The 13,215-nt window shown below is 32.6% G+C and overlaps 1 protein-coding gene across 1 annotated transcript; it reads left to right on the forward strand.

Annotated features, from left to right (window-relative positions):
• Positions 1 to 253: 253 nt before the first annotated feature.
• Positions 254 to 1,792, forward strand: LOC112736183 (NAC domain-containing protein 100). Its single transcript, XM_025785528.3, has 3 exons — positions 254 to 698; positions 776 to 1,053; positions 1,126 to 1,792. Exons 1-3 carry the CDS (start codon positions 524 to 526, stop codon positions 1,624 to 1,626), a joined length of 954 nt encoding a protein of 317 aa, XP_025641313.1. The 5' UTR covers positions 254 to 523; the 3' UTR covers positions 1,627 to 1,792.
• The last annotated feature ends 11,423 nt before the right edge of the window (positions 1,793 to 13,215 follow it).

The raw sequence follows: 13,215 nt of genomic DNA on the forward strand, positions 1-13,215 counted from the left end.
AATCAATATAATTTGTACTTATATTTAATTATTATACTAGTCAAATAATAGTTAAAAATAGTTGGTCCCAAAATTTCTCATAAAATAATTCGTTTTTATATATACACTTCACATTTAGAAGTTATTATGATAAAATAAAATGAATATCAAAGTTTACCCTACAATAATTATTAAAAAAAAAAGTCCTAAAAACGTTGTGTGTAAAATTATGAAAAGATAATAGATATAAAGTTGAAGAAAGTGGGCAATAAACGACCAACTGGGTTGCCTTACATTCCACGTTTCTTTCTTTCTTTGAAATACAAACACAAACACAGAGAGAGTGGTATTTAGGGGGATTCTTTTTCTCTCAGCTTTTTTTACAAATCTCTCTCGATCACTTCCATGATTCTCATCACCTTTTCTTTCCCACTTTCTGCATACTCGATCTCTTCTCCTTCGATTCTCATCAGCAATTCCTAGAAAATTCTTATATTGAAAACCAAGGGTGACCCTTTTCATTTTGGGGGTTCTTACATATCAAATGGAAAACATTTGTTCAGAGGTTGAGATGGATTTGCCACCAGGATTCAGGTTTCACCCAACTGATGAAGAGCTTATAAGTCATTACCTTTACAACAAGGTCATTGACACTAACTTTTCAGCCAGAGCCATTGCTGAGGTGGACTTGAATAGGTCTGAGCCTTGGGATTTGCCATGTGAGTTCACACTAAACTAATTCAGTTTCTTATTTGGTTTTGTTGAAATATATATATATAAAGATTATATTGTTTAGGGAAGGCGAAAATGGGTGAAAAAGAATGGTACTTTTTCTGTGTAAGGGACAGAAAGTACCCAACAGGATTGAGGACAAACAGAGCAACAGAAGCAGGGTATTGGAAGGCCACTGGAAAAGACAAGGAGATATACAGAGGCAAATCACTTGTTGGCATGAAGAAGACCCTTGTCTTCTACAAAGGTAGGGCTCCCAAAGGTGAGAAATCTGATTGGGTCATGCATGAGTTCAGGCTTCATGGTAAATTCAATCCCCACAACCTCCCCAAATCTGCAAAGGTACCTCCTTTTCTTCTCCTCTGTTTTCAAACTCATACATCCATCATCATTAACTAGTTCTAGCTTGTGCAGAACGAGTGGGTGATTTGCAGGGTGTTTCAGAAGTCTTCAGCCGCCAAGAAAATCCATCTTACCGGGATAATGAGGTTGGACTCTTCTGTTTTCTTGCCACCATTGGCAGATTCCTCATCATCACCTTCCAACACTGCTACTACAGCACCTTACGTGCCCTGCTTCTCCAATCCAATCATTCACAACCAAGTTGGGATCTTTGATCCATTTAGCAACACCCCTTTTGGTGCTGATTCATTCTACACTTCTCAAGGGATGCCAATGCAACATGCTCAACCACCAAGTTGCTACACCACTCAGGACCATTCAATTCTCAGAACCTTGCTTCAAAACAATTCTTCAAACCTCAGGAGTGGTTTCAAGCCTGCAGAGAGGGAAATGGCCCATCATCAAACTTCTCTTGTTGATGCCAACAACAACAACAACAACAATGGAATCACTTCTGTTGTTGCCCCACAGGACCTTTCTAGCCTCTGGAATTACCAGGTTCAGATCAAGTAGCTATGGAAAGTGAATTCTGAGGGTACAAGAGAAGCCATTCTGTTGTGATTTATTCTGTCTTTTGGTGTTGTTGCTTGTCTGAATTGATTTTAAGTAAATCATGTATGAATATTTTGTGATGTCAGTAATAATCTTGTGAATTTATACTATTTTGGTCCTTTTGATACTTTGCTATTGTTATGGTTGCAATCACCTAAATTATCATTATCATTATTCTAAGGGTTAATTGTAGTTTTTCTTCTTACATTATATAATATTACTATCAGCTACCAAATCAGATCCGGTATAAAATATCTGGTTTTGCTAGGTAGACAATGATTTTTATTAACAATGTGAACAATATATTCTAAAATTGACCTAATAAAGTAAAAAAATACTCCACCTCCAAATTACTTCCTAAATCTTAATATTGTATACCTAGTAAATTTAACATCCAATCATTGTTAACTGTGCAGAGTAAATCGAATCAAAATAAATAACCATCCAATTAAAAATAATGGACATAATCATCTGCATACCTATTGAATTGAACATCCAACATATCCATTGTTCATATTATTTAGTATTCTCATTATCTACCTATATTTTTTTTAAAATATATTTTAAAATATAAAATTTATATTAAAAATTAGTTAAATAATATATATATTTATATACGATTAATTTGATAATTGATTCTTTGTGTGTACATAACCATTTTTATATATTTCTATACATCTTATATGATCTTAGTATTAGATATATAATTATTTATGATTTGAAAGTAAAATTTGTATGAGTCAAAATCTAAATTCTAGAATTAGATTGTGTTAGATATATAAGTATTTTTGTGTTTTTATCAAATAATTTAAATTTTTAGAATAAATAATTTTACGATAATTTAAAAATAAGCCGGTATTATATTTACATAACTATAAAGTATAACGATATAAGATCTTATATAATATCTAATAAGTTGGTAAAAGATAATGTAATTAATTCTTATTATAGATGTTTTGTGTCAAGTTGGATTAAAAATAATGGTAGGATGAGAGCAATAGGTACGCTACATGGTTGATCTTGTTTTTCTTGATTCTATATATATGAGCAGATCTTGGAGGAAGAATGACCATTATTGGTTCTGGTAATTAATATTTGAATTGCATATTTTATTTACTCCTAAGAATAATATTAGATTGCGGGGACAGAGTCAATAAGAAGAAGTCTCTAATATTTGTAAACACGTGCACGCGCGTGCTTTGACATGGACAAAAAAGAAAAAAACATTTAACTAAGTTATCTGCATTTACCTTTGCATGCGTTCAATTTAACAAATCTGCCTTGTACATAACAGTAGGACTCTTCCCTTTCTCTTTCTATATACATGTGCGCGTCTGATAAGACATTACATATGTTTCGTTGTCAAACACATAAATTCAAACATTTTTACCCAATCAATCATAGGACATGCACTACAAAAAATGTTGAAAATTCCACAACATTCTATATGACTGTGACTTATATCCATCTTTTACTTAACCCATTATTCTATGGTGGTCTTGTATCACTTCCATCTTTTACTTAACCCATTATTCTATGGTTGCCTTGTATCACTTTCTTTTAGCGGTGGTAACACGGACCGAATCCGTCAGGTCGATCCGTCAAATTTGCAAAAGATAATAGATTATACTAAAATTTTAAATTCGTTAAAATAAAAAAATTCGCCTAATCTATACCGCTGAACTTATAAATTTGGGTAAAGATAGAACGGACAGAGATTTTAATATTATATCAAACCCTAAAATTAAATCACCTTTTTCTCTTTTCTTTCACCCCATCAAACATTCACAATCATGTCACTTGTCCCCTTTATTCTTATTCTCTCTTCATCAACTTTATCATCAAAGCTCCAAGCACCAACATTTTTATCATGTTCAAAGCTTCTAGAGTCAGCGTATTCATTATCGCGGGACTTCAACCAAGCACCAATAATAACATCAAGCACCAACAGTAGTCTAGCAAGTACCATAGGCAGCGAGCCTCCTCCGCCCCGGGCGTTCAATGGCCAACCTCCTCCTCTGTTGAGAATCAAAGCAGTTAACTCTCTCCTCCACGGTCAACACATACCAACAACTTCTCGGTGTCTCAGCTTAGCCGTTAATCACGGGCTAGCCGCGGTGGCGCTCACCCAACCAGCCAACCCCTCACTCTGGCAGTTTTAATTTTCAGATTCGTACAATTGATGTTTTTTCTTTTATTTTTAAAATTTTACCAAATCAGTTCGTTGGTGCTATACTAGTTTTGTTGTGGAGCTTTTAATTCCATTATAGGTGCTTATTGTCCCTAATTTTTTTTATTATGGTTGCTTATTTGTTTTTAATTGTTTGCTGTTTTTAAGTTTGTTTGTCCTCTGATCTACTATTTTGATTTTGAATGCAGAACTGTGTTGATTGTTGAATCTTTTTTTAGTTATTACTTTTGGTGTATATTTTGTGTTATAAATATAGACTATCTAAAAAAAATAGAGAGAAGGTGGGCCAACCAGCCAGTCCGTCCTTTGATGGGACGGGATAGCAAGTTCAGCCTATATCACTTTGGCAGGATGGGCCAGTCCGTTTTGTTTTGTGGTGGGGAGAGACAGAGCAGATTGACCCGCTTTGCCACCCTTACTTTCTCTTATATATTACAATGAATTTCATGTCCAAGTAATCAACATAAAAAATAATATGATTGATTAGTTTGTGAAAATATTTTTTATTTTTATTTTTGTGCCAAACCCTATCAGGATTGGCGACTGGGGCATCAGAGTTGGGGTCGTCCCACTAGGCTGAGATTGTTGGGTTGCGGCCTCCAATATCTGCATGTAGTCCTCCTTTGTAACACACATTGTGATTAGGATGACAGTTAATTGACTTTAAACCGAATATATTTCAAACTTAGAATTAATTGAAAACTCATATAATGAGCCGCATACCACTCATCAACAAATCTCTACTTGTTGGCCTTCAACATATGGGTATACTTGAAGGTTTTCGCCAATGTCGCCTCAAGCTCCAACGACTTAGATTATATATATTGAAATCAAGTAATAAAATAAATCAAGTAACAGTTAATTCAACAACATTGGGTTCTTACCGCCCACTTCTAAAACCATCGTGCTCTGGTCTCAACAGAGATCTTCGTGTAACTCGGCCATGAGTTGTCGTACATGGACTTAATCACATTGGAGATCTCCTATGTATATACATTGTTGTTTGTGTATGTACACTTATCAATAAAAAAAATTTAAGATTAGCAAACACATAAGAACTCATAAAACTTAACAAATTCAAAATAAATTACGAATAAAAGATATTAAAATAGTACTCACGCCGTCATGCCATCAGGCTGAATCCTCAATTATGTGACGGGCAGTGTTTGAGGGACATCTTATTGGGACGCATTAGAGGATTCTGGTACCGCAGTCTCTGTAGCTGGATCGGAGTTGAAAGGGGCGTAGCAGAAGGAGACATGTAGTTGGGGTTCATGACCATGTTGAACTGCTGGTCTGGTGGACCCACCTGTGACATCACAGGGGTCAACAGGGTAGTCGAAATAGAGGGTGATAGCTGAAAAGTCACTGGGGGTACCGGTGGAAACCCTCCCCTACCACGACCACGAGACTGACTCGTGATACCTCTGCTACCTGTCATCATGTCTGCAAAGAGAATACCAACTAACACTAATCAGCATATACAACATAAATCCTTCAACATTTATATTATTTTAAAAAAATTTTGATATAACTTTTCCTAAAATTGGACATATATCCACTTTTACGGTTTTCATAAATCCAACCAACCTCAATCCACAACATCAGTCAAAACTCAATTAAATTCACCAAATCTAAAAATATTAATACACATACAAAAGACAACAATAGTTTATGATGAATTTGTGCAAAAGTAAAGTTTTAAAGTGTGATATATAGTGATTGAAAGTAAGTTCATGAATAAACAAATGTGGCATTATATCACTACATACACACCAAAAATTCAATTATTACAAGAGGCATATTATCAAAGACTTGGCATTCAAAAGCATCAAATATATCAAATAGCACAATCAATCATTCTTTCAACTCTAATTGACAAGAAGTCAACATTAACAATATACTTGTTTTGTCGATTTTTAGCAAATCGATGGTGGTTCAATATCTAGTGATCTGGGAGCGAAACCTACTCTTCTGTGTGAGTACCAGTTTTCTAGAAGTGCATCAAAGCATCTTCGATTAGACCAAATTTAAAAATAAAAATAAAGCAAATCGGTAAACTAGTAAATAGGACTTGGAAATTAAAATTTTGAAAACTAAATAAATAATAAATAGAAAGGTTTGCAATGAAATTAAAGGAAGACAATAAAATGCCTTCGATTGGATCAATGGACTTTAACATAAAAAATTTAAACGCAGAAGGATAAATTGAACAATAAAAATAAAAAACACTTGGTAAATATAATTAATTGAAATGTTAAGTTTACAGAAGAATAAATTGAAAGAAAGAAGAAGATGGAGGAACCCTACAGAAAATGTAACTCGATTGCAAATTCGGGAATTTGCTGGGATGTGAGAGTGCTAGAGTGTTTCTTCTTAAAAGATTTCAACCTTTATTCACTAATGTTTCCTAGTATTTATAGGCTAATCTTACATAACTGACGATTAATTTACAATTAATTAAAATTTAATACAATATTTCAAATTTGAAGTGCAGTCTCTCTTGGTAACCGTTCCCGTCGCATGATTATAGATATTCCAACCCTTATTACTCGACTGGCTCTTTCGAAGACCTTACTCAATTCTTCGAATCGAGTCTTCTACTCGATTTGGCTCACTCAATCAACAAAACAATCGAAATCCAAATCAACACTACCGATTACCTCCAACTTTATACTTACACGTGTATCCTCTCGAAAAATCACACTTAACTCTTTTCGATTCAACTTACTTCTATCGAAAATTTTTTTCGATCAACAATACTAGTTGTAGTAATTCGCAACATTTCTAGCAGAATATCCAAACAAACTATCTTAATCGATCAATTCATTCATAATTTCAAACACTTTTCAACAACTTAAAACCTAATACTTTAGATCTAACCTATCTTAACAACTTAAATCCTCTAAAACTAAAAATGAAATCGAACTCAAACATAACACCAATTAACAACTAAAACCTACAATAATACTAAGGATAACTAAAACAAAGATTGAAATTAATATTAAAATAAAGAAAAACCTGAAATGTAGGAGTAGAGAAGAGAATAGAGAAGGAGGCAGCGGCAGTAATGGCGGCATCAGCAATGGCAATAACAATGGTAGCAGCGATGACAGTGACGATGGGAAAATGTTGGAGGGCCAGCACTGTTGGTGGTGGGTGGCAGAGGTGGATGGTGAGGCGAGAGAGAGGGGCTATCGGAGAGGATGTCGAGGGAGAGGGTTAGAGAGAGAGTGGGCTGCAGAGGGTGAGGGGAGAGGAGGCGGCGAAAGTAGGCTGCAGAGGGGCTGTCGACGGCGGCGGGGCTGACGGAGCGGTAAGGAGAGGGTTAGAGAGAGTGTGGGAGAAGAGAGGGTAGAGAGAGAGGGGGGATTCAAAATGAAGGTGGAGAGGGTTCGCGCTTTGAATTTTAGGAATTATTACCATCGGATTTATTCCAACGGTAATATTTTGTGGATGACCAAAACGTTGCGTCACACTAAATTGAGTTAACGTCGGATAGATCCGACGGTAACTCCAACAGTAACGAACCCGCACTAAGTTTTCCATTTTCCCTCAAATTATATATTACCAGTGGTTTTATTGTTGGAATATCGAATTTGACGGTAAATGTTTGACACGAAAAAATAGTTTCAATTTCTGTCTATAAATCCGACAATAACACACGATGCTAAATTCGACAGAAAATTCTATGGTACTCAGCGATTTTTTTATAGTGAATTAAACAATTCAATTATATTCCGTGATTATCCTCTTTTACGAAAGTCTCATAGATGATATCTTTATTTACGAATAGAACAAAAAAGCCAAACATATTAGAATAAAATTCAGAACCAATAAGATAAAATTTGTCTGTATAAAAAATAAAATATTTGTTAAATAATATATAATTATGGACTAATAAAAAGAGAAAAATAACTCACACGGATAATAAAAAAAGAGAGTAAAATTCACACCATATAAATCTCATATTTCATTTATCGAAAAATTAAAAAAAAAATGAATACAAAAGAACAACGGTAAAAGTATCATATCTCATTTTGAATAAATGCTTGTACAGTCAAGCAAGAACATTGAATTTGTGCAAATGAAGACAAAATTGAATGTGACATGTACTGAAATCAGTGTAGGACCAGATGCAAACCATCTTCAACAGAAAATCAAGTAAAGTTAAAAAGGAAACACAAAGACATATATTATGGAAAAAATTTCAAGTGTACCGGAACACCGGTGTTTCGCTTGTTTTAACCGTTGATTTTAATTAATATATATTATATATTTTTTATAATTCAGATCAACGATTAAAACAACTAGAACACCGGTGTTTTCGGTCCTCTTAAAATTCTTCCTATATTATGTTCTCACTTATAGGGTTGTAGAGAGAAATGGTTAATCCGATTATTAGAACCAATTGGTTTCAATACCTGTTGGGAAATCGGTTATATATATAAAGGAAATAAATTTGTTTTGCATGTATGTATATGTGACTTTTAATTTATGGTTTGAGTTTATTCATTTGAATTTGTCATCAAATCATTCATTTCCCATTTCATGTAATCGATGCATTGCGTTTTGAAGCTGTAATGACATAGCATGATGAGAACATTAATTCATGCTCATTTTCTTATTTTGTCCAAAAAAAAAACATTATCGCATTTGTAACATGTGGTAGTTTTATTTAATGAACATGATAAATAAATTCTTTCAGAACTCCCCTAATTAGAGAGTCCTACACGCCTTGATCTATTAACTGTATTAATTCACTGGATATGTGTCTTTTACAGCTTTGGCCTAACTAGCTCATATTAAAAAAAAAAAAAAAAAAGGAAACCAAATATTTGAGTATGAAATTAAATTTGATTGGTGGGTCAATAAACGGGTTAAACTAATTCAGCTTTCAATTACAGTAACTAGAAATTTAAAACAATAATGAAAACATTATATTATATAATGAGTGTAAAGCCTTCAATATAATCTCATAGCTTTGGTATATTTACTTACGATGCACAATTAATTAATTAAAAAATTGTCGTGAAATTATTTTAAAAAAATAAAATTAATGAGATAAAAAATAATATAAATAATTATATCTTTAGCATATTCTTTTAAGCAAGATTTATTTGATTTTTTGTATAGATGTTTCTTTTTTTTTTATCTGTCTTATGTTATATTTTTTAAAAATTTATCAAAGATTAAATTCTAGATATAAAATTTTATAATATCATAAAATCATTTTCTAAAAAATTTAAATTAATAAAAAATAATATAAATAATTATACTTTAATTTTGACATAAAAAAAAACATATTTATATTGTTGAATGCATTCATTATCTCTCATCGCTTACTAATCCGCTACATACATGTCATAATCATAGGTACCAAAGTTATAAAAAGGTCCAACTACTTCAATACAAAACTCATAAATTAAATGATTCTTTAAGGTATGTTTGGTTGCATTGGATGCATATCTACTGACTGATATTTTAAATGGGTTTTTAATTATTTATATTTGAGAGGGGGGGGGGATTATTTTATCTTTTAATAAAACAAAATTAACGAATTTACCTCTGATCTTTTAGAATATTACATAAATTAATTGTTAACAATAACAAGATAAATTAATTTCTAAAATTCTTCAAAGAGTGACAAATTAGACATTCATTTTTCTAAAATGGGTTTAATGGTTTAAATTTTATGAAAGATACAGGATTAATTTATTCTGTTTTACTGAAAATTAATTTATCTAATAATATTCTAAAAGACTAAAAATCAATTTGTGAATTTATTTCTGCAGTTAGCATGGACCAATAAAAAATGTGTTTATTTAGTTCGATTATTTATAAAGAAAAAGATGAAATTTAAAAGAATAAAATTTATACTCATTATGGGGTCAATTGTTACCCTAATCTATATAGTAATATAAAATTTGACCCTTCTAGTTTTTTAATACCTTTCAATTGTATGACAAATGTATAGGCCAGGCCAATATATGAGTAGAGCTAAAGAGAAAGACATCTGAATACTATTAATAAGTTGGTTTATTTCTGAGAATAAAATAAGATAAGATACTAAAAATAAAATATATAAGACAGAAATATAAAATTTTGTATTTTTATATTTTATTTGATGATAAATTAAAACGAATTATAAAAATTTAATTTATTTTTATTTTTTTATTCAAAAAATTTGAAATAAAAAATATAATAATAAAAAATATAATTATAAAAAATTAACAAAAATTTTAAAAGAAAAAATAAAAATAAGTTGTCTTTTGTTAATGTCTTTCTATCTTTTCTATTATAATGAACACAAAATATACTAATTCAATGTCTTGAATATATTATCTTTATTTCTGTGTCTCTATGTCTCTACAAATAAAGACAGTCTTATGAATGAGAAACTGAATATTATTGTGTGTTCTCTTTCACTGCACACACCTTCACACATATTCATAGCAATACATAGAGATCTCTCAATTCCAACGGCTATAACCAGAACCACACACAAGGCTATGCCTCAATAAATTGGTTGCATCACACACGAAATTAAATTTTCTCTTATTTAATTAATTATTAGGTGGATATATATAATCCAATGTTCAATTGATGTTGTTAGTAATATTATTTAAACACATATATATCAAAGAAGGTTCCCACTAATTTTATTAATTAGTATGAAAGTTTATTCTTTAAAATTAAAGTTATTCAATTGATTCCTTACTTTTTTTATGAATAACCTAACATAGGTAGCCTTATATTCTATATTTAATTTTAAACTTCTTTTTTTTTTCCTTTTAATTTTTTGCGGGTGCAATTTCAGACTCAAATTATAAGGACATATATTATTGATGAAAAATGGACCGTAATATTAGGTAGACAAAAAAACAGTCAGAATTTGTCTTATTTAACATTCATTAATTATCACAATAATTAATAAATACTAAATAAGGTAAATTATAGCTGTTTTTAATTGATTTTTTTTTGTTACCAAATATTTCTGAAACCGTATACCAGCATATTCCTATTAAATTGAGTGTTGGCTGCCATCATGTTCCTTATCCTTTTCTAGTTTTTTTGGGTAAATTGTATCCTTTTATAATGTTTGGCAAATAATTGTGCTGTACCTGATGTTGGCAAATTATAATATAAAAAATGTCAGACTGCATTGAGCACTATAGTTGATCTGCATATGTAAGGTTGTTATGGAGTATCTTATTCCTAATTAGTGACAAATCTTATAAAGACATGGAACATATATATATAATAAATTAAATAAAATATAACAAAATACAAGTGTATGTGTACCTGTGTTGAACATGATATTATCTTATATTCTTATTATCTACTTATTATATTTAATTAGTGATCACTATCCAGGTGGTTGTTATAAATTTTTTGTGTGTATATGTGTGAAACATAAAAGCAGTGTAGTATTAGAATTTAGCGAATTTAATTCAACTGAAAAAATTATGATAATTAAGGAATATGTGTATAGGGAATTTAGCCTTATTATAAATTGAATTCATATTATTACTACTAGGGAGGACGGCTTTGTGAATACGAGGAGGAAGTGAGATGGAGAAAATACGTGTAAAAAGGTGGGTCCCGTAGATGCATGAGATCCTAACGGTTAACAGCTAAGAATGTGTGTCCCACACAAAATGACATCAATCATGGCCCACCCTTAACCCCATTTTCACTGGCATCATCCAACGCACAATGCCACGTGTCTACACCTTTTACGGGCCTGGGCCTAGGGGCCCACACTTATTCCTTCCAAGCCCAAGCTAGTCAAGTCGCTCTCAGTTTCAGTTTTTCTCCCCTAGAACAAAAAGCAAAGGCTCACATAACGTAAACGTATCTACCTTTAATTTGGTTATATTTTTCTAAGAGAAGGTACAGGGAGATAATGAATTTAGTATATAATGTGTATAATAGGAATAAAATTAAAATTATAATCAATTAATAATTAATTTAATTAATTTTTAATAGTTTTTAATTTTAAATTTAAAAAAATATGGATTTAGTTATGGGAAAGTTACGTATTCTTTTATTTTACGAAGAACGTGTTGTAGTTTTTTTTTCTTCGGCAGTCTTTTTTACTCTTTCTGCACTGACGCCGCGAAGATCACCACCGTCTGCCGCCCAAAATGCAACCCAATGCGCCCAGCTGTCTGAGAACGTCTGACGAAGACACTTCTTCGCGCACGTTGCGTCCTTCGCGCAGCCCACCAACACGGCGGTTGTGCAGCCCCCGGTAGCCGGCGAATTTCACCGTCCTAGCATCTTCATCCGCGACATACAGCGGGTGGGAATGCTGCCACGTGTATGGTGATTTGGAGTTCGGTGGGTTGCCTCCGGTGGATGTGGTGCATCGGATTGAAGATATCAAGAAGGCGGGTGCTTTGTTTCATGGTGTTGCGAAGGTTTTCGGCCAACTTGGCTTTCTTGGATTTCGCTCCCCTTACATCTTCAAGGTATATACATTAACGGACGAATTTAAATGTTGGATGTTCAATTCACTACACATGTAGATGGTCATTTTAATTCTTAATTAGATGGTTATTTTGTTTGCTTCAGTTTAAATATATACAATTAACAAATGCTGGATGATCATTTCATTAGATAGTCGGATGATTATTTTAATAACTACGTGGATGGTTGTTTGATGGCCGGTAAAGGAGCTTCTAACGCCGGAGAGGTGTGATGATTGATGAGGGTGAGGTAGCAGACGGTTTTGGGGGAAGAAGAGGGTATTTAGGTAAATTCCTTTGGTAAATTAGGATTGAGATGGTTAATTTTTTGAAATAACTGTTTGAGTTTCTTTTTTTTCTTGTATTAGGACAAATTCAAAATCGATTGTACACATTGTTAAGATTTTTCATTGTCTCCCTAGCGAAATTCTTTTTCTAAATATAATACGATTAATTTTATGTCCTTAAATGGAATAAATTCCTATAATAGTCCTTGTAATTTATTGAATTATTTAATTCGATCTTGAGATTTCAATTTCACTGTATAGTAATTCTTCAGATTGAGCTCAAGGCACCAAAATGGTCTCTGAACTCATTTCTAGTGATGACTAAGTTATTTTAGTGCTGACGTGACTATCATGTGTCACGCTGGGCTAGACTGGTCTCTCCTCTTCTTTCTCTCCCTCTCCACTGCACTCTTCTCTTTCTGTGGCCCTTTTTTAGTAGTCTTTTGCATCACCTGTGATGCTAACATCCACTCTGCTAACCCCCTTGCCTGCTGCCATGAACGCATTTCCGTCGAGTCCTTCTTTGACTTTGCCAACTCTATCGTCGAGGCCTCTGCCGCCTCCTTTAGCTTTGTCATCCCAACCAATGTCAACCAAC

This window comes from Arachis hypogaea, chromosome 13 (assembly GCF_003086295.3).
Source record: "Arachis hypogaea cultivar Tifrunner chromosome 13, arahy.Tifrunner.gnm2.J5K5, whole genome shotgun sequence".
In the NCBI taxonomy this organism is placed as follows: Eukaryota; Viridiplantae; Streptophyta; class Magnoliopsida; order Fabales; family Fabaceae; genus Arachis; species Arachis hypogaea.

Coding starts and splice junctions, on each gene's coding strand:
- LOC112736183 (XM_025785528.3), top strand. CDS start 524: ATGGAAAACATTTGTTCAGAGGTTGAGATGGATTTGCCACCAGGATTC. Junction 699..775: donor TGAGCCTTGGGATTTGCCAT/GTGAGTTCACAC, acceptor TATATTGTTTAG/GGAAGGCGAAAATGGGTGAA. Junction 1,054..1,125: donor ACCTCCCCAAATCTGCAAAG/GTACCTCCTTTT, acceptor TAGCTTGTGCAG/AACGAGTGGGTGATTTGCAG.